Below are 27,207 nucleotides of genomic sequence, written 5' to 3' on the forward strand. Positions count from 1 at the left end.
CGTCGGAGTTAGCGTGCCGGGCCTACAGCAGCAAGAAGCTGGCGTCGAGGCTGAGCGGGTCGAGGGAATCTCTTCCCTCAACAAACAACTTGTCGCCTTGTCAGCTGAGTTTTTTGAGCGCAGCGTTGGAGCTCCAATGGAGTTCGACCAATCAGCGTAGACGTGCGGCAGACACCCCCCACCTCCCCTCTTGACAACACTCCCGCCCCGAAACATTTTGGCGGCAAATGGCCGGTTGTCTGACAGAACACTTTTGTACTGAAATTTAAGCGTCTGTGTTTTAAATCGCGATTGGCACTGGTAAGTGATATATTGTTTGTTCAGCTGGTAGGTGCCCTGTGTGTGCTGTGAAGTAGTACTCGACAAGTGTAAGGTGTGGAATAAGGAAATATTCTTTTTGGTTTCTTTAACCTTTTTCTTTTCTGGAAAGTTATACACAAGTGTCTGTCACTTATTGTAATTTGAGCTTTCTTCCTGTTGGTGTATTGTGTGTTGACCCGTTTTTACGTGCTGTCTCATTTCAGCCCTTGAACTGTACATGACTGACAACTGAATCGAAAACAGAAAATGCGTCGCTCAGCTGCTCCTTCATCTCGCCATGGACTGCTTGGAAGACCTCCTGGCACCAACGAAAACAGCTTCCCCTCATCTTCCAAAAGCAACATTCTCTCATCTTCACCAGTCCTTCAGAAGCCTTCCTCTACCAATTATCAGACCAGTGTTCCAGCTTCATCCAACGGTACGTGTTTCGCTAATTTATTTAATGTCAAAATGGCTTTTCTATTCATATAATGCTATTTTTTTTCTGATTCGCAGGAGCTCTGGCCATAAGAAGCACTGCCAGTGTGCTGAGCTTGTTAGGCCAACTGAAAAGACCAAACTCACAGGCCAGTCCTCCTGACCAAGAAACAAGACAGGAAAAGTGTGGGGAGCAACGGATTGGTAACAATGCAGGCACGCTCGAGGTTCCAGCTCCTTCTTCCTCTGTCGGAAATGATTCAGTGTCCACTAAAAGGTAATTATTTCCCCTATTGATAGGCTTTACCTTTACCCTTATTCCTTATTTGATCCACATTTGTCCTATCATTTTCTTTTCGTAGAATATTTCGGGTTGTTTGGGGTAAACCATCATCAAAAAAACACAAGACATGGGAAGGTGATGGAACTCTTGAAGTCGGAGAGAAGACAGCAACATTGATGGTTAATTTTGTTCTTCTCTTGAATGCTGACTTGAATGAGTCTTTGCTGCATGTCATTGCATTTTTGATTCCTCTGTTGCAGGATGAAGAAGGAAAAGTACTCGGCCGAGCTACTCAAGTTAAAACTGATCTACTGGAGGAAGGTAGCCGAATGAAAGTTGGTGGGAAAGAGGTTGAGGTATGTTATTCAAAGCCTCAAATCGCCCCTTTGTATGTGCTCTTTAATCTTTACTTTGGCCCATGGAAGGAATTCAGAATAAACGAGTATTGTGTTAAGTGAGGTGTAACAAGAATGGCTTTCTGTTCTCCTTGAAATGCATTATGGTTATTCAAGTATTATTTACCAAAGCTCAGTGTGCATACTTGAAGTCATAATAGAACTATTCCAGATGATTTCATGAAATTTTGAGAACACTTAATAAGATATTTGAGGGTGCTGTGCTGTAGGGACAGGAGTACAACATTAAGAGACTTATTACTTTGAAATTTGCAGTTGATTGACCTCCTGAGTGGCCCTGTCATCAATAATGAAGTGGTGCCTACAACCACATCATCTAAGCGTGCTGCCTCTGAACCTGCTGATGATCTGCCCTCTACGTCCTGGAAAAAGCCAAAGAAGAAAACCACACACTCATTGGTTAAATTTACAACTGAAGGATGTGACGCTCTTGTTTTACCTTCACCTTCTAATGACCACCAGGTGCTGTAAATAGCCTCTGTTCTGCAATTTTATTAAATATTACAATATAAATTTGGTATTTCGTTTTTATAATTTTGTTTTGACTTTCCTAGTGGACCTTTAATCCTAGAAAACTTCCAGTAACTCAAGTTGCTGTTGATAGCTTTCTTTCAAGAGTGTTGCGCCCACATCAAAAAGAAGGAGTTACCTTCCTATATGAATGTGTCATGGGCATGAAGAATAGCCAGTATTTTGGTTCAATTTTAGCTGATGAAATGGGACTTGGGAAAACACTGCAGACTATTACTTTACTCTGGTAAGAGCAACCATTTACAGGTGATCAACCTGTTGTTAGCAATTTCCTCCATTTCAATATTCAACTGTATTATTTCTAGGACTCTTCTTCGTAAGGGTCCCTATGGGGGATATCCTGTTGTGAGACGTGCTCTTGTGGTTAGTCCAAGCAGTCTTGTTCTCAACTGGCAAAAGGAGTTTGACCGCTGGCTGGGAAAACATCGCTTGCGGACCTTTGCTGTAGATCAGGTGAATTTTATTTCATTCATTACTCTACTATCTTGAGAAAAGTTAATTAAAAAGTATGTTTTGTCTTATGCTTTCCATTTTAGAAAAATAAAGTTACAGAATTTGCTAGACTTACTCAAATACCCATTATGCTTATATCATATGAAATGCTTATGCGTAATTTTGATGATATAAGCCAAATTAAATTTGACATCCTTGTATGTGATGAAGGCCATCGCCTTAAAAATAATAACATACGCACATCCGTGGTCTGTAAATCAATTTGAAATGGTTTTGATATTTCTCTCAATAAATTTTCTGATCTATTAATAGTTTTATGTTTACAGCTTCTGAATCAGCTTGAAATAAAAGCCAGAGTTCTTCTTACTGGTACCCCTATACAGAATGACCTTCAAGAATTTTATGCCCTTGTAGACTTTGTTAATCCTGGAATTTTGGGTTCAGCTCAAGGTACAATTTCTAAGGCCACTCATTTATTTGAAATTTTTATAAATTCATTTTCCATTTCCCCTTTGTTTTGAAAGAATTCCGCAAGAAATTTGAGGAGCCCATTGTTGCTTCCCGCCAGCCCAACTGTACAAATGATGAGCAAGTTCTTGGAGATGAGAGAGCTCTTGAACTGAACTCAAGAACATCTTGTTTTATCTTGCGTAGAACACAGGCTGTCATTAATCAATATCTGCCCACGAAAACAGAAATAGTGGTTTTCATCAAGCCAGTTCCTATTCAAGTATGAATTTTTTTATAAAATATTGTTTGATTTAAAATTTTTGCATTGTGACTTTGGGACTTACATCTAATACCTATCTATTTAGAGAAATCTTTGCCGAGCAGCTCTGGACTGGTGGGAAAATCGGGATCGCAACCCAGGCTCTGGTGATGTCTGTCACCTTGGAGTTATGACTGCACTGAAAAAAATATGTAACCATCCAGCACTTATTAAATGTGAAAACCTTTTTGAGGATGATCCTGACGATGACACAGGTTCTTACCAAGTAAGCCAAGTTATCTGATGATATACTTCAAGAACATATCTCCTGCATAACTTTTATCTAAACTTTTTAGGAATCTCTTCTTCAAGAACTTTCAAACTTTTACAATGGATATGAGGGTGGAAATGTGGCTGTGCACCATTCAGCAAAGCTAACTGTGGTGCGAAGGTTAATGGAACATACACTTGGTCTGGGAGAAAGAATGGTGCTTGTTTCTTACTTTACTCAGGTCTGTAACTCTTCAAATGCATCACACCTTCACAGACATATAAACAATCTTGAATGGTTATTAATTTTTCCAGACCCTAGATCTACTTGCATCACTATGTGATGAAATGGGCCTTCGATATTGTCGTTTGGATGGTTCAACTCCTTCAACACAGCGTACAGCCATTGTTGATGAATTTAATGCAACTTATTCCCAAAGTGGTAATTTGAAAAATGAAATAGTAAAGGGTGTAAAATGAGTTCCATTCTTGTGATCTTTCTTAAAACAGGCTGCATATTTTTACTTGTTTTGTCATTTTCAGTAATATTCCTTTTAAGTGCACGTGCTGGTGGTGTGGGGTTGAACTTGGTTGGGGCTTCAAGACTTGTTCTTTTCGATTCTGACTGGAATCCTGCCTCAGATGCTCAGGCCATGTCTCGAATATGGCGGGATGGACAGCGTAAAAGTGTTTACATCTACAGGTATTGTTTAAAGCGGTCTATGTTTTACTTTCTGTTTTAACATCGCCATTAAATTTAGAAGCCTAACTTAATGTCTAATCATTCTTTCTCACACTACAAGGCTATTGACTTGCGGCACAATTGAAGAGAAGATTTTTCAACGCCAGCTGAGCAAAGCTGGACTTAGTGGAGCTGTTGTAGATCCTCAGAAACGAAGCAAAATAAAACTTTCCAAAGAGGAACTGAAAGTATGTACATTAAATTATCGCATTATTTATGTTAAGGTAGGTAAATACTACACTAACTTCATTAATTTTTGCCTTTTTAGGACCTTTTCACTTTTCACAGTGGGGAAGAAAGCATCACACATTGTTCTCTAAACTGTAACTGTGATGGTTCTGGGTCAGTTCCCTCTCCTGGTGATTCATCTTTTTCTGATGACAAAGAGAATGAGTTGGACGATGATGAGAGAGACTGCCAGTTGCGTTTAGGTTCTAAATCTAAACATGACCAAAATGAACAAGGCGACCTGCGCATGAACCAGCTGTTCCAGTGGCAACATCATGGTCCTCCTTTTGTTAATAATGCAGTACAGGTTGACTTCATTTTCATTTTATCCTGTGTCTTTTTTATGCTTACTGGAAATGTACTGAATGAATTTTTGTTCTGTTGCAGCTTCTGGGCCTTTTGCAAGCTTCCGACCTCCTGGCTTTTATGTTTGTCTCCCCACCATCAACAGAACCCCATGCTTGAAAAGAGAGTAGTGATCAATGTCCGGGAGCCCTATGAATCTGGTCATCTGTTATCTTTTGTTTACTTACTTCTGGATAGAAACTACAGTACGTTTTTATTTTTTTAATGTTGATGTGAAAATTTGTTCCAATTATGTACGTTTTTTGTGTTTATATAAGTTTATATTATTTTTGTTCAAATAATACTGATTGTTATCTTATATGACTAGTTGTCAAGCTGGAAATACTGTATTCCTAGTCTCATGTCACAGTCAAAAAGTGTCATGTTTTTACCTGTGATAATGAAATATGAGTGTTTGGCATAACAAAATGCTACAACAGTTTATTTGCAATCTATGTACAGCCAAATATTTAAAAAAATATTTATAATAAATTATGAAGTAGTAAACAAAATATACACTTAATCAACATATTTCAAGCTTGAGAAAACAAGCTATCCATCACAAAAGGGGGAAAAAGAGAGAAGAGAAACACAGGACAGTTTAGCCATGACCTGCAGCTGCAACAAATGGTGCATGTTGAAGAGCTGGTTTTGCAGCATCTCGACATATACCTGTAAGTATTCTAACCAAGGCAAAGGCCAATAGAGCATTAATTCCTAGTCAAATATTAATATTTTCAGGGAAAATATGCACTAACTTTGTTAAATGCTACAGTGACAAGGTACTTCAACTCATATGTCCTAAATTTTAGTCAGAAAACATACAGTTCACTGAAAACATTTGTTGGTTGTTGGAGGAAAACAAAAAACCGAGCTGTGAGCTACATAGCATAACTAAATTGGAACCTCTAGGGATCACAGTGACACTTCAACATGAGTTCTACTCCTATATAATTTTGAAATTACTTAAAAAGCACTGTACAAATATGTCATGTAATAAAATAAAGACCCATCAAGATAACATTTTACTTGCCATCCAATTGGTTCTTCAGAACTTCGACTTTGGTATGTATGATTTAAAAGCCCTTGTCAAAGAAAATAGCTGCAATTTTAGAAGAACATTCATTGTTCCCAAAACACCTCTTGTTAAGTATCGGCTCCTTCCGGAATGGAAACTAAAATTAATAACACAAATATATACCATTGAACATCATTGTGAAAGTAATATCATTGTACAACTAAAGTTGTAAAAAAAATAATTAAAATTAGTATACAAGGGTGTCAGGCATACCATTACATTCTTTGGTCGCACTTTCCTCAATCACAGAAAAGGTTGTGCACACATCACAAGGACTCAAGCTAACATCTCACTAATCAGAATGCTAATGACTTTGTACTTTATACAACACTGTACAAACAAACTATCACTTTACATAAAGAACCACTTACACAGTCATATAAAATTTAGTAAACAATGAATACCACATAAGAATTAGTTAAATGCATAACTAAGATATGTCCATGGACTGACTGACCAACTGATCATTCTACTTGAACACATGAGGTAGAAATTTGTTTATGTTAACAAGATTAATGTAAGATGGTTCTCAATCAATGTAAAATGATATTTTTGTTCACGTGAGAAATGATGTGATGTTTCACTTCATGAGGGAGGCAATCTTCACAGCCGATTCTCCAATGATAACTTCTCTGTGGTTTCCAGGAAGAGGATGGATTTTCACAGGACCTGAGCAGACCTGTTTTCCAAGAACAAAAGAAAAAGACAATCAATAAAATGAATTTTGTTGCAAGAAATAAGTTTACCCACATTTTTTTGGTGACAATGTAATTTACCTCTTTGAGACCATAGTCTTCACCAAGGTTGAGGAAGTTGTCCTTTGCCCTAACGAAAAGGACGGGACCATTGAATTTCTTGGATGGTTTGTAAGCTTCTGACATGACCAGTTTCTTGTAGAATGAGGTAGCGGCCTTGGCTAGCATGTCACTGGAGTAAGGGGTAGCATTCTTGAGAAGTTCAGAGACACGTGCAAGTCTGGCCTGGAAGTTGGGCAAGGCAGCCAACTCTTGTTGAGTCTGAAACACAAGGACAGCAATATTCAGACACATTCAAATCCTGGTAATAAAATTAAAAGCCTTGAAATTGATTGTTTACCTTGGCGTAGTCCAGGTCTCGGAAGAGCAGGGTGAAGTAGGTGAGGGCGTCAGCCTCGGGCGAGAGGTCGGCGTGGTTGGCGCGGTAGCTGCCGGTGTGGGCCGCCACGTAGGAGTGGGAGCCGTCCAAGAGGGTCAGCTCCACCTTCTCTCCCTCCTTCTCCAGCTGGAGGGCCATCTCGAAGGCGAGGCATGCTCCGAAGGAGTAGCCCACCAGGGAGTAGGGTCCCTTGGCCTGCTTGGCCCTGACCTGCTTCAGGTAGAAGGATGACAGCTCGGGGATGCTGTTGAGAGGAGCCTGCTCGGTGCACTGGAGACCCCAGACGGGGCGCTGCAGCAGCTTGGCCAGGGGCATGAGCGCCGTCACGTCTCCCTCGATGGGGTGCACCATGAAGACGGGGGGCAGGGTGCTGTCGGCAGCGGCGGCAGAGGGCATCTTGACCACCACCTCGGTGGGGATCAGAGAGCTGATTTGTCCGTACTTGACCTGTCAACGGCGACACATGTAAATTAGTATTCATGCTACAACAGTTTCTCACTCAGGCTCCAAAACGTGGGAGTGATGACGGATCCCCTACGGCCGTACCTGCACGTCCTTGGCAGGAGAGGCAGCGGTAGCCTCACCGCTGCCGCCACCAGACATGGAGGACAGCTTGCCCATGGTCAGACCGCGGATCTCCTGGGCGCTAAGCACGATGTCGTAGTTGCGCTCCAGGACCTGCTTCACCTCGGCTCCCATGATGGAGTCCATGCCCAGGTCGGCCAGAGTCTGGGACTGCGACATGGTCTTGGCGTCCTTGATGCCTGCAAACGCAACGAGCGACGTTAATTAACACGGTGGTACTTCCCCACCCCGCCGAGGGCCAAGGACTGCAGGCCGAAGGGTGGCACAGCGGCGCCGAGGCCGAGACCGCCGCCAAGACTCACCGAGAATGTTGGCGATGGCGTCGACGGCGCTCACGGAGGACTCCTTGTTGCCGCCGCGGCGCTTGGTGGCCAAGACCATGGAAGCCAGCACGGGCTGGGGCTGCTGCAGGAAGGTGTCCATGGTGTTGAGGCAGGACTGGATGCGCTGGGGCAGGGTGCCTCCGACCTCGGTGTCGTTGCCACCCATGGTCTCCAGGATGAGACCGACGTCGCCGATGGCTCCCCACTGGATGGCGACTCCAGGCAGGCCGCTGGCCTGGCGGGCCTCGCACAGCCTCTCCATGGCCGAGTTGGCCAGACCGTAGTTAGATTGGCCGGCGTTACCGCGACCGCACGAGATGGACGAGAAGCACACGAAGTAGTCGAGCTCGGGGCACAGGGTGCGGGACGCCTTGTCCAGCTCGATGGTGCCGGCGACCTTGGGCATGCACACGGCCGCGAAGTCAGCCTCCGACAGGTTCTCGATGTAGGCGTCGCGCAGCACGACGGCGAGGTTGAAGATGCCGCCCACGGGGCCCATCTTGGCGGCCTCGGACAGCAGCTTCTGCGCGCCCTGCGCGGTGTTGCAGTCCGTGGTGGACACGAGCACGTTGGCACCCATCTCCCTCCAGCGACGGACGCACAGGGACTGGTAGCCGGTGCGCACGCCGGAGCGGGAGGTGAGCACGATCTTCTTGGCACCGCGGAGCACCAGCCAGTGGGCCAGCTCCAGACCGAAGCCACCGAGACCGCCGACCAGGACGTAGCTCTTGTCGGGGTTCATGTAGGTGCGGGGGATGGCGGACACCAGCTTGGGAGTGGGCTTGACCACCTTGGCGCCCTCCTCCTTGCGGATCTGCAGGAGCACCTTACCGATGTGCTTGCCGGAGGCCATGAAACTGTAAAGGAAGGCACAGGGGCGGTGAGAAGAGGCAAAGGCCTGCAAAAGCGGACACTGCGCGGACACTGCTTGGGTTTGGCACAACTTACCGGAAGGCCTGCTCGGTCTGCTGCTCGCTGAACACGGTCACGGGCAGGGGGCGGACGGCGCCGCTCTTGATGCCCTCGCTCACGAGGCGCACCACCTCCTCCTTCTCGCCACCGGTCGTCTCGAACAGGGCGTCCAGCAGGATGCCGTGGAAGGTGACGTTCTTGAGGAACAGGGCCATGCCGAGCGGGTTGTTGTTGGACAGATCGTACTTGCCGATCTCGAGGAAGCGGCCGTGCTTGGCCACGCAGCGCACGGAGGCCTGCAGCTTCTCCTCGGCCAGGGAGTTGAGGACGAGGTCCACACCGCGGCCCTTGGTGTGGGCCAGCACGTGCTGCTCGAAGGTGGTGTCACGGGAGTTGGCGATGTTGGCGTCGCTCAGCTGGGGGAAGGTCTTCTTGAGGAAGTCGCGCTTCTCCTGGCTGCCCACGGTGGTGAACACGGTGCAGCCCATGTGCAGGGCGATGGCGATGGCGGCCTGGCCCACACCACCGGTACCGGCGTGGATCAGCACGGACTCGCCGCGACGCATGCGGCCGCGCACCACCAGCGCGTAGTAGCTCTGTAAGCAAACCGACCACCGCGTTAGCTTCGCCGCCACACCGAGTCTCGGAGCGCGCTGCGCTGGCCACGCTACGCGTAGCGCCTGCTAGCGCCTGCGACCTCCAGGGTAGGCCACACGCGCCACGCCCGAGCGCCAAGGCGCTGGCGTTGCCTACCTCGCGTCAACTTACCGTGGCGTAGCAGACGGGCACGGAGGCGGCCTGCTCCAGGGTCCAGTTGTCGGGCACCTCCCAGAGGAAGCCGGGGTCGGCGAGGACGGTGGTGGCGAGGGAACGCGCGGCCACCATGCCCATGACGCGGCGGCCCTTGGAGTCGCGGCCGGAGAACTCGAGACCCAGGATGCAGTCCTGGCCGGCCAGGTCACCGGGCAGCGCGTCTGGGGGCAGCTTGCCACTGGCCAACATGATGTCACGGAAGTTGAGCGGAGCGTAGTACACGCTGCACATCTCGACGTCGGGGTGGTGCTCGGGGCGGTAGAAGGTGAGGGGGCCCTCGATCCAGCGCAGGGAGGACAGGTCACCGCGGGACAGGGTGTTGATGTAGGCGTGCTCGACCTGAAAGCGACGAGAAGAAATTGGTGTTAACCTCGAACTCAAGACGGCGCTGCCCTCGAGGTTGGAGGCGCTTGCTGCGCTTGCTGCGCTCGCTTACCTGGAGGGAGGCGGCGTCGCGAGAGTCGTCGATCAGCATGTGGCGGTAGCAACCCCAGACGCTGCCGGGCCGGAGCACGTTGGTGCGCAGGTCCTTGGCCAGCTGGTCGGCGTACAGGGGCAGCTTGAGGTTGAAGGCGGGGGCCCTGGGGTCCTGGATGAGGACGGCGCGGACGTTCTGACCGCCGGGCTCCAGGAACAAGCAGTTGACCATACCGACCATACCGCTGTTCTCCTCGCCCTGGCTCACCAGGACGATCTTCTTGCCCTCGGCCTCGCTCTGCACCATGGCGGCCTTGAGCGGCTCCACCCAGCTGAAGTTGGTGTTGCTGATGGGGATGACGGTGGGCACGCCGAGGTCGGCGGCCTTGCGCAGCATCACGAAGCTGCGGCTGTCGGCGGCCTGCTTGGACACCAGCACCATGCCGGGCACGGCGATCTTGGCCTCGTCCACGTTGGCAGCCTCCTCGAGCAGCAGGAAGCCGCCAGGCTTGATGGAGTCCACGATGTTGGTCCAGAAGGTGGCGTCGCTGACCTTGGCGACATCGGTGGCGACCATCATGTGGATGCCGGCGTTGGCGTCCAGGGGACCGGTGGTGCCATCGGAACGCAGCAGCTTCATGCCCAGCTCCTCCAGCTCGGGCAAAAGGGCCTCTTCGGTGGTGGTGGCGACGGTGGCCTCGACGTGGAGCATAGGTTCGTTCTCTATGATCTTGACCAGGGCGGGGGCGAGCAGAGCTTCCTGGGAGCGTTCGCCCAGCAGCTCCATGACCTTGATCTTGAGCGCGCCCAAGTTCTCAGAGGCGGTCTGGGTGGCTGCGATGAGCGCGGCGTTGCGGGCAGCGCCGGGCTTGTCGGCCTCCAGGGAGAGGGTGTTCTTGAAGGGCACGAACACGTACTTCTCCATCTTGGGGTCGGCCTGGGAGCCCTGGCGACGGGGCGCGAGGCTGGCCTTCATGCCGCGGATCTCGATACCTCCGGCCTGCATCAGGTTGATGTCGCCGTAGTTGGCCACGGGGATGGCGGCGTCCTCGCCGGACAGGGCGTCCACGAAGGTCTTGTGGCGCTTGGGGTCCACGACGACGCGCTGCACGCGGGTAGGCAGGTACAGCTCACGGCCGGGCTTGCCCAGGATGCTGAACTGCAGCATGGTGTCCATGAAGCTGACCCAGTTGTCCACCCAGCGCAGGGAGCCCTCGTGACCGTAGTTGTCGGAGTCCTTGATGCCCTGGAAGATGCCCATGTAGTCGTAGCCGCGCAGGCGCAGGTCCTTGTAGATGTCGGGGGTGGTGAGGCGCAGCACGCCGTTCTCGGGGGTCTTGTTGACGGGGCCCATCTTGGCGAACATGCCGTCCAGGCCGTCCTCCGGCATGTAGATGCGGCCGGTGACGGCCACGCTGCCGGACTCGCACACCTCGAAGGCGCCGGAGCCGTCCATGATGCTGATGAGGAACTTGACGGGGCCCTCCGGCGGCATGATGGTGGCGCGGTGGAACTGCAGGTCCTCCATGACGACGCCCATGTCGTCGATGGACTTGTTGTTCAGCTTGGCGAAGGTCTTCCAGACTAGGGTCTGTGGAAAGCACCAACAGCGCCATGAGCATCTTAACCGAAATTTCCCACGTAAACCTGTTCACGTCCACAATTTAGTTGCGCGCGCGCCGCGTTTCAGTTTGAATGTTTTGCGTATGGGATCAAAGGAAGCCTTTCGAAGCCATTTCGGTAATGCCATTCTGCCGGTTCTGGTGGGTTAGTGGAATTCCCCGCGGGCCAGGGGCCGGGCCGCGACCAGCGAGCACGCGTTGCCGCGCGACCTTGCGTGCCATCGGCCAAATCCCCAATCGGCCCATTTCCGAGTCTAATTCGCGCATCCTCATTACTGATTGCACCTCTCCGCGCCACTAGGCAGGCGAGGTGGGCGAGCTTGCACCGGGGACCGGGACCCTTCGGCCACGGCTGGGGACCGCGGGGGCCGGTGGGGGCGGGACGCCCACGTGGATGACGACACGACGGGCCGGCGGCAACAACTACACTGCACTGCTGACACCAGCGAGGCCGCGAGGCCAGTCCTTCCCTAACCGAACTCCCAACGCCGATGAGTGAGAGCAAAGGCAGAGGCCGTGCGTGGGAAAGGCAGGCGGATCCGGGATCGCCGCTCTGCTCGCCTCCAAGAGTCGCAACGGAGAGGCGCCGCTATGTTGTCCCGCGGCTCGCGGCTCGGAAATGCTAACACGCCATGCTGAGTATTTTATTCGAGTTTGGAGGGGACGGGCGGGGCGCCTCTGGAAACCAGTTTCGGGACCCAGCACTGCTTTTATTTCCAAATCGCATCGGAAGCCGAATTGGCGTGGGCACCACGCATTAGCGTGTAAGGAAATGGCTGTGGCCCCGCGGCCCCGCGGCCCCTCTGGCCCACTGCGCGACCCGCGGCGCGACCACGTGCTTACCCCACCCCGAATCTACTTACCAGGTAGCCGGTGGCGGGGAAGATGACGCGCCCGTCAATGGTGTGTCCCACCAAGTACTTGTCCGCGTCCTTGCTGACGTCAACCTCGATGACGCTCTCGCCGGAACGGGAGCCCTTGCCGGAGAAGTCCGCCACGGCCCACTCGGTGGAGTGGTCCCACTTGACCATGGAGGCCAGCATGGGGGTGCCGCGGGCCACGGGGTACTTGACGGGGGCGACCAGGCGGCCGAACTGGGGCTGACCACCGGCGATGTAGGCCCTGCACAAGAGTCATGGGGTGAGTGCGTGCGAGAGGGTAAGATGACGGAGTGGGCGGAGGCAGCGGCCGCTGCCGGGTGGTGCGGCGGAACAGCACAACACTTACTTGCCGAGGCTGGACATGAGGAACTGGAGGTTGTCGGGGTGGTCGCGCTTCATGAGGCCGACGCTGGTGACGCCGGTGCCGCGGGCGCGCTTGATGATGGCCTGCAGCAGGCAGTGGGGGGCGATCTCGATGACCAGCGCGTTCTCGGGCACGTGCTGCAGGGCCTCGGCGAAGAGCACGGGGGACAGCAGGTTGTTGACGTGGTAGTCCACGGAGGACAGCTTGGCCAGGGGCGAGTTCCAGTCCTTCTCGGGGATGGAGGTACTCAGCCAGCGGGAGGAGCGGGGCTTGGGGTTGGGCAGCAGCGCCTCCAGGCTCTTCTTGAGCTTGGGGCCGGCCTCGGCGACGTACTTGGAGTGGAAGGCCACGCCGGAGCTGGCGACCTCCTTGGCGAAGATGCCCTCAGCCTGCAGGCTGGCGACGAATTTGGAGATGGATGGAGGGGGGCCGGAGATGGTGACGGAGTCGGCCGAGTTGTGGCAGGCGGCGATGATGTCCTCAGGCACGCGAGCCTTCACCTCCTCCCAGCTCAGGCCGATGGCGGCCATGGCGCCGGGAGCGAGCTTGCTCTCCAGGATGGCGCGGCCTCGCCAGTAGGCGGCCAGGACGGTCTGCTCGGCGGTGAAGGTGCCGTCGGCGTAGGCGCAGCCCAGCTCGCCGACGGAGTGGCCCACGATGCCGTCGGGCTCGATGCCCATGGCGTGCAGGGTGTCGACCAGGGCCACCTGGACGGCGGCGATGGACACGAACGAGTTGAGCACGTTCTCGTAGGTCTTGGCGTCGCTCTTGGTCAGCAGGTCAACGAGGTTCACGCTGTGGGGCTTGAGGGCGGCAGCGCAGACGTTGATGGCCTTGGCGAAGGGCTCCAGGCGCATCATGCTCTTGGCCATGGAGGCCCACTGCGAGCCCATGCCGGAGAACACCCACCAAACGGGGCGGCCGGCCTCGCCAGCCATGGCAACCTCGCGGGTGGGTTCGGCGGCGCCCAGAAGTGTGTAGCCGCGGAAGCCGTGGCCTGCGATGTTCTGGCGGTGGATGTCGGAGAGGAGGGCGTAGAACTCCTCGTCCTTGTTCTTCTCGACCTCGTCCAGGAGGTGGTTGACGGCCTCCTCCGTGCGGCCGGACACGGCGATGACGCGGGGCACCTCGGTGGCAGGCGCGGCGTTGACCTTGTTCTTGGGGTTGGACTTGAGGATGACGTGGGCGTTGGCACCGCCGAAACCGAAGGAGTTGATGGCGGCCATGCCCCCGTTCCAGGGCCAGTTCTTGTGCACCACCTGCAGGCGGCCGTCGTTGAGGGCGGCGATCTCCTTGTTGGCCTCCTTGAAGTGGAGGTTGCCGGGAATCATGCCGCGCTCCATGGCGATCAGCACCTTGGCGATGGAGCACAGGCCGGAGGCGGGCTCGGAGTGGCCCATGTTGGACTTGACGGAACCGATCAGCAGAGGGGTGGTGCGGTTCTTGCAGAACACGTCGGCGATGGAGTTGACTTCCTGGGGGTCGCCCACCTTGGTGCCGGTGCCGTGGGCCTCGACGTAGGCCACGTCGGCGGGGTTGACGCCGACCTCGTTGTACACGCGCTCGATGAGCCTCCTCTGCATGCCTCCGGCGGGGAAGGTGATGCCCTGCTCCTTGTTACCGTCGGTGTTGGTGCCGGCGTTGAGCACGGTGGCGTACACACGCCTGGCGTTGGACGCCTTCTGCAGCAGGATCACCACGGCGGCCTCAGAGCGTACGTAGCCGTTGCCGGAGGAGTCGAAGGCCTTGCACATTCCCTGGGGGCTCAACATGTTGAGGCGGTGGAACTGCAGGGAGCTGGCGGGCTTGAGCAGCAGGTTGCAGCCGCCCACGATGGCGCTGTCGCACTGGCCGTCGCGCATGGCCTGCACGGCCTGCTGCAGGGCGAACATGCTGGAGGAACACGCCGTGTCGATGGCGTAGGACGGGCCGCTGAAGTCGAAGGTGTACGACAGGCGGTTGGGGAACATGGCGCGGCAGCAGCCGGTCAGACCGTAGCCGTTGACGCGGTCCGGGTCCTGGGTCCAGTACTCGTCGGACTCACTGCTGGACACACCGATGAACACGCCGGTGCGGGTGCCGCGCAGCTCGGACGGGTTGAAGCCGGCGTCCACGATGGCCTCGTAGGTCAGCTCCAGCAGCATGCGTAGCTGGGGGTCCATGACACGGGCCTGCTTGGCGTGCACGCCGAAGAACTGTGCGTCGAAGTGCGTCAGGTCCTTGAGTTTGCCGCATCGCTCGGGCAAGCCGTGGAGGCCTAGAAGTAGAACGCGCTGCGGTGAGAAAAAGGTCCTCGCCGGAGCCGAGACTCGGACTCGAACCACGGACTCGTGCGCGTCCCCTACCTGTGGGCCAGCGGCGGTCGTCTGCCGTCACTAGGTCGACTCCAGCGAAGAGCTGGTCCTTGAACTCCTCGATGGAGTTGCTCTCGGGCAGGCGCCCGGAGAGACCAGTGATGACGATGTCGTTGTGGGAGTTGGTGGGAGCTCCCATCTCGGGCATGATGTCTGAGCGGGCAGGCATGTTTGCGGCTGCTGCAACAGAGAATGGAACTCGGTCACGTTTCGATACTGAGTCAAAAAGTTGCAAGGCAGAGCGTCATGAACGATGTGGAGGATGTCACATTGACGCGGGCCGCGGTCATGAGCGTGACCCGCTAATATGCGATAAACCCCGGCCGCACCGAGGGCCGCCCCCACCCGGACCGGACCACCCCACCAATTGGCGGTCGGCGAAGCCTTGAACTCTGCAACCCGTCACGTAATAGAGCGACGATATCAGGCAGGGCGGGGCGCGCGCCGCGCGTCGGACTGGTGCCAGTTAGCCAGTTATCGGTTACGCAAAGTCGCTGTCACTGCACCCTCGGCGCGGCCCTGGCCCTGGCCATGGCCCTGGCCCTGCGCGAGGCTAGAATGCGGCCGCGAGGGCGACTCAACGCGACCGGCCGCGAAATGGCCAATCCTGCGACCTCGCCTCGCGGCTCGCGGCCGGCCCTACTGCCCTACGCGCCGTGCGGGGTGGGGCGGGGTGGGGCGGGGCTGGAGCGTGGCCAAGCGTGGCCAGCGCCGCGCGGCCGCGAGACCGCGGGCAGGACCTCGCCGATCGGACCGGCTGAGGACCACGCCGCCACGCCGCCCACGCCGGGCCGGCCCTTTCAGGTCCAGTTGTTGTCCGCGTCCACCGCCGCCGCCACGCGTGTGCCCCGCGCCCCGCCGTCCGCGCCCCGCCGCGATCCGCGTAATGTGACGGCGAGGACGAGCGCAAACCAAATAGTGCGCCCGGTTCCCCCGCCCACCGGCCGAGTTACATGCTCCGGTGTGACTTTTGGCCGGTTTTAGCGGCCTGTCACCTCGCAGCGCGGCATGGCGCGGCATGGCGCGGCCGGCAGGAAGCGGACGCTGGCGTGCAGAGTGCACCGCGCAATAGAGGCTGTAGAGGGCCGGGCCGCCACGCCGCCAGGCCAGGACGGCGGGGGCCTCGCTCGGGGCCTCGGCACTCTCGGCAGCCAGCCACGCGCCGCGCACACCGCGAGGACGAGGACGACGACGAGGAACAACGCCGCGGTGCGGCACTGAGCCGCGGCGACCGCACCTTACGCATCGCGCACCGCGCCCGACGACAAGCAGGCCGAGTACGTCGAGCAGGCCGAGCAGGCCGAGCAGGCGGGGCGTGTCGAGATAAAGACGACACGTGATCCGTCCGTGCGGGACGCGCGGTAAAACGATCAAAATAAAAGAAGATAGCTCGGCGGGGCGCGTCGCGGAGTCGCCACCTACTAACTCCAAGGACCTCCGGTTGGCGTGAGCCGCGGGGCAGCCAATCATAATTCCAGCCGCAGACTGTTGGAAAAAGGAAGGAGGGGCAGGAGAGGGAGCTGTCATTGCGCGGAGCAGAGAAAGGGACGAGCAGCGACTCGCGGTGCGGGACCGGAGCGGAGGACCGCGAGGAAGTAGGCTAACCATCGGAGAGAGGGAGAAGGACGTGCACGCGGCGCACGCTCGAGTTGCCGATACTTTTCGAACGGCCAACAAAAAGCCGCTCCTCGAGCCGCACCGCGATCGTCGTAAACAACAGTGGCGAGAATGGTGTCCCCATTCATTTGCACCGCCTGTCGCGACACCACGGTGAATCCAAGTGCGGACAACTCCACGCTTCAAATGCGGAGGTGTGGAGCTTTCAGTCTTTGGAAGTGCAGAGTTCGGCTTGACATCTCAAGTGTGCAGTTCTTCACGTTTGCGCCACGCCGAGAGAGAGGGGCTCTGCGAGCTCCTCCACACTTGAAGTGCGGAGACTTCAAACTCTACACGTCCAAGAGTGAGCGGTTCCTCCGCATCGGCACCGGAGCGTTTCCCTGAGGCGCGAGGATCAACATGTAGTTGGGACTGATGACGGAATGTGGGAACGGAGTTAACCTTCTGATTCGGCGTTTGGGCGCTGCCCTAGAATGACCCGGTCTCGCGAGCGGCCACCAGTTTTGCTCTATCGCGGAAGGAGACAGTGTACCAGCGGGTTACATAAAGACGTCTGTTTGGATTCGGGGGGGCCATGCCATGCCATGCCGTGGCGGGCCGGGGCGACACCGTCCGTGCGTTTTGCCTGCTTTGCCGCCATACGATTAAAACGCTTAAATTGCCGCGCCGTTCTGCGGCGATGACGCGCTCGTCAAAACGAGGGGGATCGACGAGGAGCGAGGAGCGAGGAACGAGGAGGGGGCACTTCCCGCGGGGCCCGGCCCCGTCCGCGCCCGCCGCTTGCGTTGGTCCCGAACTGGTTTGGGGATTCAGTGCGACAGGACAGACGTCAGGTTGGCCCGCCGCGCCGCCGCGCCGCCGCGCACGTGATCAAGCAACATCGACCGCGTCCTGTCCCGGTCCTGTCATCCACCGCCATTTTCACCTCAAAGCCGTGCAAAGCGCCGCACAGTTGGAAAACGCCGCGGATCCCTCAGAGCGTGGGAAAACACATAAATCCGACAGCAAAAAGAAAAGGCCGCAGTGTGTGGCAGCACTCTGCATGCCGACCGGCCCGTGCCGTTGTTGTTTTTGTTCAAAACCATGACTCCTTACATTCTTCCGTTGGTTTTTTCCGGCAAATTATTTAGTGGTACGGCTCCGCGCTCCGCATGGCTGTGGCGCACCGTGGCGCTGTGACACGTGCCGTGCCATTTCGGCGTTTTTCTCAACGCTTCTTTGCCTCTTTCTCGGCCTTGGGATCCTTGATTCACACCGTCATGTGTGTTTGAAACCTGTCCTCCCCCCTCCCCCAGCCCCAACACCAGCCCGCTTGTACCGGGAACGGTCTCTGCTTGCCCGGGTATGTACATTGGTTTTGGCGGTTCTCGATGGACGCAGCCACGCGGCCACGCAGCGGTGCCAATGAGACACCACTTAGAGCGCGGGTGTCAGTGACGCGGGCGCGTGCCGCGTCGTGCCGCGTCGTGCCGACGCACCGCGCACTGCCGTGACATCCACGGCCGCCGCCCTGGTCGCGGGGATTCGCAATCGGCGCAGGCAGCAGCCGGCCTGAGGGGGGGGGGGCACTTTTTGCGTGCTTACACTACAGGGGCTATGTAGTGGCCTTTTGCCCCATTTCAGGCGGCGACCTGCCCCCCCCCCTCGCGGTTCACACGTACTCGGTGGCGGCGCGGGGAAAAGGAAGGGGGCGGCGGGCCAGGGGCCGCCAGGGGCAGAGAAAGCCCAGAGAGTCCTGCGGGCACCCGGCACGCTGGCACGCGACCGGGAAGGCTGCAGACTGATCACGAACGGTGCGTCACCGCGCTGCGTCCTGGTTCCTCGCACCCCTGCGGAACGCCCCGTGGGGCGTGCGCCGGCGTGCGCGAGACGGCCACGTCCAGCACCGGGCCGGTCTGCCTCAAGGCCGCGGCCGAGACATTGAGGGCTTCGCGGCTTCGCTGGCTCGGCGGGGCGTGGTGGGACCACCTTGGTCTTGGTGGGAGAAGTGGGGACGAGGCGGGGCGGGGGGTCCCGAAGGTTGTGTGATAACAAGCCGGCCGACTCATACACCGAGGCTGGGTGCCCTGGTGCTGGGTGGTGCTTGGCTGGGCGCAGGCTGGGCGCAGGCTGGGCGCGACAACGCACAGCTGGCCGAGCGGACCAAGGGACACCGAATGGCACTGCAGGCACTGCAGGCACTGCAACCCACGAGTGCGAGAGAGACAGCGACGAAAGCATTGTTCGGAGCCAGCCTTCTAGGGGGAGAGGGGGGGGGGGGGCAGTTTTCCCTCGGCATTCCCGTGCATCGGCTGATGACGCTGCCTCCCTCTGGTTGGTGCGCGCCATGGATCAGGCGATCGCACCACCGCCTCCTCCCCCAACACCGTGTCCGCCGTGTCGGGCGGCCGCACCCAAGGGCTCCCCCCTCCCCTCCCAGAACCACCGCGCGGCAGAGCGGCGATGCATGCAACGGCGCCGTGAGGAAGGTTAGGAAAGTGAGGCACCCTGTACACCGATAATTCGGTAAACGGTGAAAGGCGGCCTGGAGTGGCTGGAGGGATCAGCTGGACCAGCTGGACCAGCTGGACCGCCCTCGTACAGTCGCCTGGAGTCTGGAGTCATGGGCTGGGGCCTTGGCCGTGGGCTGGGGCGGGTTGGCCCCCACACCACGCCGAGGTCCGAGTCCGAGGCCCAGCCAGCCAGCCGAACGGCCGTTCCACTCCACGCCTGTGGTGCTCCGCGCCCCCGGACCATCCGGGACTTGTCCAGGACTAGTCCAGGACCGGCTCGGTCAGCCGGAGATCAATCCTATGACATCACTGAGACCGACTGTGACGCGCAAGTGGAGGCTCTAGCTCGGTCTTCCTTTCGGCCAATAAGGAAAAGACAAATGGAAAGATGGCGGAGTCACGGATGGTCCAGCCGGCCACGCTACGCCTGCTACGCCTGCTACGCCACGGCAAAACACCGACCGCGACCCGCGACACACGGCGCGCGATGACACGATACAGGCCGGCTCTGCGACACGAGTGTTTGCGGTGCGCGGAGGCCTGCCGGAGGCGAGGGGTCGGCAACTCATATATTACTTCGTACGCGGTGGCTATATTACCCGTATATTACCTGTATATTACCATATATTACTTGCATATTACCACAATTTCGCCTCTATAATACCCCTATATTACTATATATTACTTGGTATTACTTTATATTACACATATATTACCTATATTACTGGTAATATACGTATACTCCCTCGTACACGGCCAAGGGAAGTTGCCGACCCCTCGGCCGGAGGCCGCGTATCCCGGAGGGGGCCCTCGCGTTAGTTTTTGCTTCGTTTTTCGGACGCCGCTCTTTGCGTCACCGGCGGCAGACTCATTCCGTGAATCGTTTTCGCCGCTCTGCCTCTCTCGCACCAACACGGAACGCTCCACGAGTGCGACGGAGACAGAGCGACGAAAACGTCTCTAGGAATGAGTGCTGTGCTGGCGCTGCCGGACGCTGGCGCACTTGTTCTCGCCCCGCACCGCGCACCGCGCTCGAGATTCGGATCGCGGGGACAAGTTCGCCGCTTCCCTTTTCCTGGTCAAGCTGCAAGTTCACGGCCGAGCGAGGCGGGTTGGCGAGAACTGGAACTAGAAGCAGCCCGCTGCTGGCCCGATTACATCGCCGAGGGGCTGCGCCGGCGGCGCGTTGCGTGGTCTTCCCTCGTGGAAAGGACAGCCATCTCGACCGCGAGCCGGTTCGGTTCGGCCCGGCCCGGCCCGGCTCGGCTCGGGCGCCGCGCTGCTCCGCTCGTCCGATCAGCTGGTGCCCCCCGCCGGCCCGCCCCCGCCCCCGCCTTTCCCCTTTCGCCGTGTACCGCTTGCCTTCCGCCGCTCGGCTTCCACTGCCGCGGCATGCCGCCACCGCAGGACTCGAACACGAACGAGAGGAGCGCTGGCGGATTCATGGAGTCATAAACAGTACATAAGCACGGCGAAGCACAGCGAAGCACGGCGCTGTTCCGGTGCTCTCCCCATTAGTGTCTGTCACAGAGTCCAGCACGGGACTCTACAGACTGCGCGCATTGCCCGAACGGAACCCTCCCAAAGGCGAGCTGCAGGGGCCGCCCACTAGAAATTGTAGCCCCAGCTACACTCGGAATTGTGGCAGTGCGGTCGGGGGCCGGGCCGGAATGGGCGGGCTGGGCCGGGCTGGGCTAGATAGAGCCCTGGCCAGCAGGTTCGGCAAACAAAGCCAGGCCCGCGACGCACTGCCGCCTGTCGCACATTCATCAGGTTTCGCAATGCCAGGAAACTTTCCCACTGGCCATGCAGGCCCTGCAGGCCATGCCGCTGCACTGATGTGTCCCAATCTGCCGCGCTATGTCCGCGCTATCGCGCCCATCGGGATGTTTACCACACGCAGGCGACACAATAATACGATGGGAAAAGATGGAGGCGGCACTTACTAAATCGAGACAAGCTTATTGGTCTTGAGGAAAATGCCGAGACAGCGAGCGATTCATCGTCCGGTTCTCAAACGATTCAGCCATCAAAGTGAAACACTTTTTCTAGAGGAATCATGCTTGCCTTTTTCCACGTTCACAGAGACTAATCACTGGAATCTCCAGTGTACCCGAGTCAATCGCGGAGGCAAACTTTCAGTGCAAGTTCGACTGGCTGCACCACCTCTAACAGCAGAAAATTTTCACTGGTTCCAGAAAGTACCCGAAAGTCCGCAAGATGAGGTGAAATTTTCCAAATCCTCTCACTCAGTCACTCACTTGTTCACACAACACAGTAAGACGTACCGGGTGTTTAGTTTGTATCCTTGAAACTGGAAATCCTCTCGGACTTCCCTGTCTTCTTCTTGCGAACGTTCGCCACTCGAACGAACTGGACCGGCACTGATGGACCGATCTACCCGCGACCACCACCACAAGCACACTGTCAAGCGAGACGCCCGCGAGCGCGCGTATGTAGAAAAGCGCGCGCCGGCGCAGGCAGGCCGCCGGCGCGCCGCGCAGTCAGCCCATGTGCCAGCCAGCCAATCAGCGCGCGAGCACGGCGGCGGCAGGGCGGCGGCAGCGCTCGCCGCCGCGGACGCCATGGCGGACGCCACAGACCGAGCTGGCGGCGAGGATGGCGTCCGGAAATGCCACCGCAAACTATCTCCATCCTTGTTGCCGAAGATTGTTGCTCCGTCAACGGGAAGGTGGCGGCGGCCACGTCGGAGGCGACCCGAGAGCTCCACGGAGCACGCGCCGGCCGGCATGCTGCCTGCAGCCAGCATCAGCCTCTCGGTGACCTGCCGCACGCCCCGCACTCGCGGCCGGCCGCCGCACGCACGCACCCTTGCCGTGGCCGCGGCCGCCCGCCCGCCGCCCCCGGGGGAAGCGCTTGGCTCTTTTCATCTGTCTGTCGGTCGTTGCCTCGGGCCCTGCATGGACACTGTCCGCGTGTACCTCTCTGAGTCACCAGCACCAGCACCGCCGAGCACCGCGCGCCGTCAACGGCACCTTTGGGCGTGGAACGCTGCGTGTGGCTGTCGCGGCGCGAAAGGCGCGGGAAACGGCCAGGCCCTGGCCTGGGCCGGCTTCCGCTTCGGCGACCCCCCTCCGGGTTTTTCCGCTGCGCAGTGGGGGCCCGTGTCGCCGGCCCGCCAGGGGAACTGGGGTTGACAGCTCTACCCTGCCATGCCTATGCCTAGCCATGCCTAGCTTGGATTTGTTTTGAAACTTGACATCCCCGCTGTCGGCCGCAGTACTACCCGCAGCGCTTCCCGCGGCGATAGTTTTTCTGCTGATTCCGCTTTCGCAACGCGTCGGCGCTGGCGGTGCGTAAGTGGTCGGCCAGCACGCCGAGCCTTCCGCCCCGCCGCGCCGCCGAGCAGGGCCAAAGCAGGGCCAAGCAGGGGGCGGTGCGTGTGCGCGGGTCCGCGTGTCCGCCGGTCCCGACGAGGGTGCAGACGGGACGCCCAGTTCCCCCGGTTGCCGCCCGGTCCGCCACGCCACGCCTTACTGGGATTCGCTGGTGAAGCAACGAGGGCCAAATCGCGATGCGCCCCCGCCCCGCCCCGCCCCGCCCCGCCCCGCCCCGCTTGGCCTCCGCCTTCGCCTTGCCATTTCGATAAGCCCGGGCAGCCCCGTGAACGGCGACTGATACCCGGCCGGCGTGGACATGGTAGCGACATGGCCATCTCCTGATAGCTCTGCCCCGCCCCCGCCCCCGTCTGTGCCTCGTTGTCGTCGTCGTCGTCAGACGTCGTCAGCACGGCGGCCCAAACATCCGAAGGATGATGGGAAGGGAACTATCCATTCTGACTCGCCACACCGCAGCCGGCAGCCGCAGCGAACGGAAGATTTCACTTTTCATTTTCGCAGAATCAGGAAAGCACATGAAATGAAAATACAATAGCAGCGACGTTACGACGCTTGGGAAAATACAGCATGCTCTGTCGAAAACCGGGAATGACTCTGACTCATCTCGATTGGACTTAGGAAATGTAAATGTTCAATGCAACGTTCTCCAAACTGAGCGTTTTCCGCGCAGTGCACTACATTTTGAAAGGACAGTGCTCGCCAGGCAGTGTAACGGAAGTGCCTTCCTGCTCGTCAAAAAGAGCCGCCCAGTAAGGGGCTCGAACCCTCGACCTTAGGATTAAAAGTCCCACGCTCTACCGACTGAGCTAACTGGGCTCCTGCGACCAGAAGGCGCGCGGAGCGCATCCCCCACTACCAGTCGCCTGGCTCGTGCGCCGTTGCGCGCCGCCAGGATTCGGCGCGTGCGGCTCGCCACGGCCCGGTCTGCCTCAGCCGCGAGGAGAGGAAGGGGGAGGGGGCGCCGCCACCGCCGCGCTGCTTGGCGTCTGGCGCGAAGTGCGCCCGCGCCCGTGGTCCTCCCTCGGCACCGTGACCCTGGTGTACGGTCGCGTCCAAGGGATCCTCAGAGCAACAGGACGGCGTCGTTCAGGACTTTCTCCGCTCCCAGCCTCACTCAATCCCGTATCCCCGTGCCCTGGCGCCCTGGCCCTGGCGCCCTGGCCCGGGGCCCCCACGGCTCGGCCAGAGTGCGACAACAGCGACGCCCTGCAGGTCTGCTGGCCCGCCCTGGTTACAAGGACATCCTCGGCCTCGGGGCTCAGCGTCCAAGTAAACCCTCGCCGTTCGGCCCCGGCCCTGTCGCCAACCGAATGGAGTGAGGCCAACTACAAACCGCGTGGCCGCGTGGCCGTGCACCTGTACAGACTCTTTGCGATTAAGTGATGCGAGTTGGAGGCATTCACTGCGGCGCTATCTCCCTGGCCATCCCCGAGGGCGGGGAGGGCGCCCGCGCCCCACCGCGCCGCCACCGTTAGCAACACTGACCCCTCCACGGCGGCCTCGGTGCGGTCATGGTGCGGTACTACTGGCACGGCGGGCACGGCCTGCACCATGCCGGCACGGCGGCACGGCGCGTATCAGGGAGACGGGGCGTGGAACCCGAGTGGCCGGCCCCGCCCCGCCGGGCCCGGCCGGCCCAGACGGCACGGCCTCTCAAGTGTACGAGTCACGCAGTGACCGGCCGGCCGATGGTGTAGTACGTCCTACAGGGCCTGTGCACGCCGCAGCCGCCGAGCTGAGAGGTGCCGTGTCGGTCGGGCAGCAGCTCGTCGACACCAAATGACCTGAACACGCATCGAGTCGCACAGCGGCCCCCTTCGGGGTCGCAGCCACTCTGGGGCTGGGAGTGGCGGCCAGCCAGGCCACGACGCGACGCGGCGACGCGCAGGCGCGATGACGGGACGCCAAGGTTGGGGTTGGTTGGGCGAATGGCTGGCCAATTCATGCGAGAATCATGCGGCACCGTCAACACCGGGAGGAAGCCCAAGGAAGCCCCTGGAGGCCGCGTCCCCTCCACCTCATCACCGCCATCAACCTCGTCGTGCTGGCCGGCCCGCGGCGGCCGGACCCTTCCTGTCCTGTGCTCGGGGCGGTCCCGGCGGGTCCTGGCCGCGCACGCATACTCTCTCGAGGCCTCCTTTTCAGCCACGGTCAAGGCCGTCACCATGGAAACGGATGCTGAGGCCGAGGCTGAGGCCCGAGGGGTTGTCAATGTCCGCCAAGCCATTCAAACTCGAGGTCCATTGTGCGATGAGGCGGCTGAGGCTAGGCTGGGGTTTTCGGATATGTTCCCGCTCGGCCGGCGGGCTGCGGACTTCCCTGTCCTAACCCCGACGCTAAAGGTTTGTTTGAGACCTGACTGCGCTGGTGCTGATGATGGCATCACCTTTTACCGTGACAGTTACCTTTTACCTTTCGAAGCCACCGACGAAGACAACCTGCCCGCCGTGCGGACGGCCTACCCCGCCAGGCGGTCTATCGCTGGCGGCGCCATGCCAACCTTCCACGTATCTCCATCTTCATTTCCTCCTGTGCGCGCCCCGCCGCACAGCCATCCAGCACACCGTAGCATGTGTTGTTAGGGGAAAATTTCACAGAATGCTGTGAAACTATGAAGCTAACCAACCAGTTTGCCGTTTTTTGGGCCGGGGCGCTCGGCACTCGCAGGCGGCAGGTTCCCCGCCGGTAATAGGATGCGCGAGCCGCGAGCCGCGCACGCGTCCCGCCAAAAAGCTCAAAAAGCGCGGCGGCGCGGCGTCCTTGCCAAGGGCGGGCCAAGGGCGCTGCGAGTGCGGAAGTGAGACCTTGGTCCGGCCTTGGCGGCCGTGAGACGAGACACCGTGAGTTCACCTTCACGCCTCACCCGTCCAGCCCATCCCTGCCTGCCCTCGGCCCGCGGCCCGCCCGGCTACGCCTTCCGAGCAGGCAACCGCGCTCTCTGTCCGCGAGTCTTCAAGTGGTTCCCACACTGTTTGGCTTTGGGACCCGGCAGGCGGCACGGGAGGCACGCTGCAGGACGCGGGCCCAGTCGCTTCGTCGCTGTCTCTCGCGAGCCGAGCTACGAGTGCGAGAGAGACAGAGTGACGCCAGCGTAGGTCGGCGATGGGCGGAATCGGTCTGCAAGTGCATGGCGTAGTCGGTGACGTCCACGGCCGGCGGGGAGCTAGAGCCATGGTGGCAGGGCGACACTGTGTTTCGTCGCTCTGTCTCTGTCACACCTACACGGGACGCCCAATGAGTGCGACAAAGACAGAGCGACGAAAGCGGTGTGGCGGTGTACCGAACCGCTCTGCAGGGCCACGCCACGCGCGTCGCCTCGTATCGGCGAGCGCGTCGCGTCGATGTCAATCCAGGTCGGCTGCCTGTTCGCTGGCGATGCGACTCGCCCCGATGCGACGCGCCCCGTTCGGCCTGGCGGCCTGGCCCACCCTCTGGCCGCGAGCGCAATCTAGAGGCGATTGGAACGGCGTTACGTGAACGCGAGACAAGGGCAGACCTCGCGGATCGCGGCGGGTCGCGGCGGGGGGTGGGGGAAGGGGACGACGAGGGCGAGGGCGGTCCTATCTTGCAGCGAGTCACACCGCGTCGGCATCGGATTTCGGTTGATTCCGGAGACGATTTCGCTTTTGCGTGTCAAATCGTCAATTGGCGTTTTTGAATGACACAGCCGGAGCATGGCGAACTTGTTGACGCGTTCCGTGTCGCTGTAGTTGTCGTTCCCCGCCACGCCACGCCACGGAAGAAGGGCAACAGCCGAAAGGGCTAGCCCTGCCGGGCCGCGAAAGGGCCCTCCAAAGGTCTCGCAGGGAGGGCTGGAGGGCCCGCTGGAGGGCCCCCTGGAAGGGCGGGGGTGGGGGCTGGGGTGGGCGCCTCCTAACCTCAAAGGGGTGACAGCGCGCTCTGCCCCGCCCTCTCCGCGCCCGGGGCGTCCCGGACAGGCCGTGCCGCGGCGCGGCTGCCGTCGTGGAGGGCGCCCGGTGCACTTACCGCATCGCTTGGCAGGTGTCACGGGGTCCTCGTCGGTCCACAGCGCCGAGGAGCTCCTCTTCCTCGACCACATGACGGGCTGTGCCGCCATCGCCCTGCCGGTGACTGTCCGGCCCCCACCCCCGCCACACCCAGGGCTGCCACCCTTGGCCACCGCCTGGCCACCCCGGCCGCGCGCCGTGGAGTCCCGGAGGCCCGGGGGGTGAGGCAAGCAGGCAGGCCGGGGTCCACGTCGGCACCCTGCGACGGGGCGCCGCCGGCGTCTGGACTGCCGAGTTGGGCCAACCGGGATGGGGATGGCTCCAGCGCCGTCCACCGGGCGCAGGGGTTGGTACCGCGAGTGGCGTGATCCGGGACTGCCTCACTGGTCAGACTATGCGGCTTCCTTCCACCCCCACGGCGGATCAATACCACACTCGCCATGCCGCGTGGCGCATGGCCCGCGTGGCCCATGGCACACCTCAGTGGAAAGGCCAAGCGGTGCGATGGACGTCTTTTTGCCAACTTGGTGGCCCCTGCTTTGAACGCGGTCCTCGTGTCCGAGATCCCCGCGG

The 27,207-nt window shown here is 58.4% G+C and overlaps 2 protein-coding genes and 1 non-coding gene across 5 annotated transcripts; 1 reads left to right on the forward strand and 2 right to left on the reverse strand.

Moving 5' to 3' along the window:
• Window positions 1-37: 37 nt before the first annotated feature.
• Window positions 38-5,426, forward strand: LOC117650853 (DNA repair and recombination protein RAD54B-like). 3 transcript variants are annotated; one of them, XM_034394463.1, is made up of 18 exons: window positions 38-373; window positions 525-739; window positions 817-1,015; window positions 1,101-1,200; window positions 1,282-1,377; window positions 1,693-1,899; window positions 1,992-2,194; window positions 2,274-2,421; window positions 2,505-2,669; window positions 2,748-2,871; window positions 2,946-3,151; window positions 3,237-3,416; window positions 3,487-3,642; window positions 3,716-3,842; window positions 3,944-4,103; window positions 4,204-4,330; window positions 4,411-4,677; window positions 4,758-5,426. In XM_034394463.1, exons 2-18 carry the CDS (start codon window positions 568-570, stop codon window positions 4,833-4,835), a joined length of 2,715 nt encoding a protein of 904 aa, XP_034250354.1. In that variant the 5' UTR covers window positions 38-373; window positions 525-567; the 3' UTR covers window positions 4,836-5,426. The 3 variants fall into 3 exon arrangements, with proteins under 3 accessions (XP_034250354.1, XP_034250353.1, XP_034250356.1); XM_034394462.1 differs by having other exon boundaries at window positions 40-300; XM_034394465.1 differs by lacking the exons at window positions 38-373; window positions 525-739; window positions 1,101-1,200 and having other exon boundaries at window positions 874-1,015.
• Window positions 5,137-26,759, reverse strand: LOC117650852 (fatty acid synthase). The gene is made up of 12 exons (XM_034394461.1): window positions 26,654-26,759; window positions 15,190-15,378; window positions 12,827-15,101; window positions 12,463-12,721; window positions 9,997-11,568; window positions 9,516-9,899; window positions 8,784-9,343; window positions 7,815-8,692; window positions 7,474-7,691; window positions 6,889-7,374; window positions 6,570-6,809; window positions 5,137-6,472 (listed from the first exon to the last, which is right to left on the reverse strand). The coding sequence occupies exons 1-12, from the start codon at window positions 26,742-26,744 to the stop codon at window positions 6,374-6,376; spliced, it is 7,251 nt and encodes a 2,416-aa protein (XP_034250352.1). The 5' UTR covers window positions 26,745-26,759; the 3' UTR covers window positions 5,137-6,373.
• Trnak-uuu lies at window positions 23,410-23,482 on the reverse strand. Its single transcript has one exon. It is a non-coding gene; the product is annotated as a tRNA-Lys (tRNA).
• Window positions 26,760-27,207: the final 448 nt, after the last annotated feature.

This window comes from Thrips palmi, unplaced genomic scaffold, assembly GCF_012932325.1.
Source record: "Thrips palmi isolate BJ-2018 unplaced genomic scaffold, TpBJ-2018v1 HiC_scaffold_5, whole genome shotgun sequence".
NCBI lineage: Eukaryota > Metazoa > Arthropoda > Insecta > Thysanoptera > Thripidae > Thrips > Thrips palmi.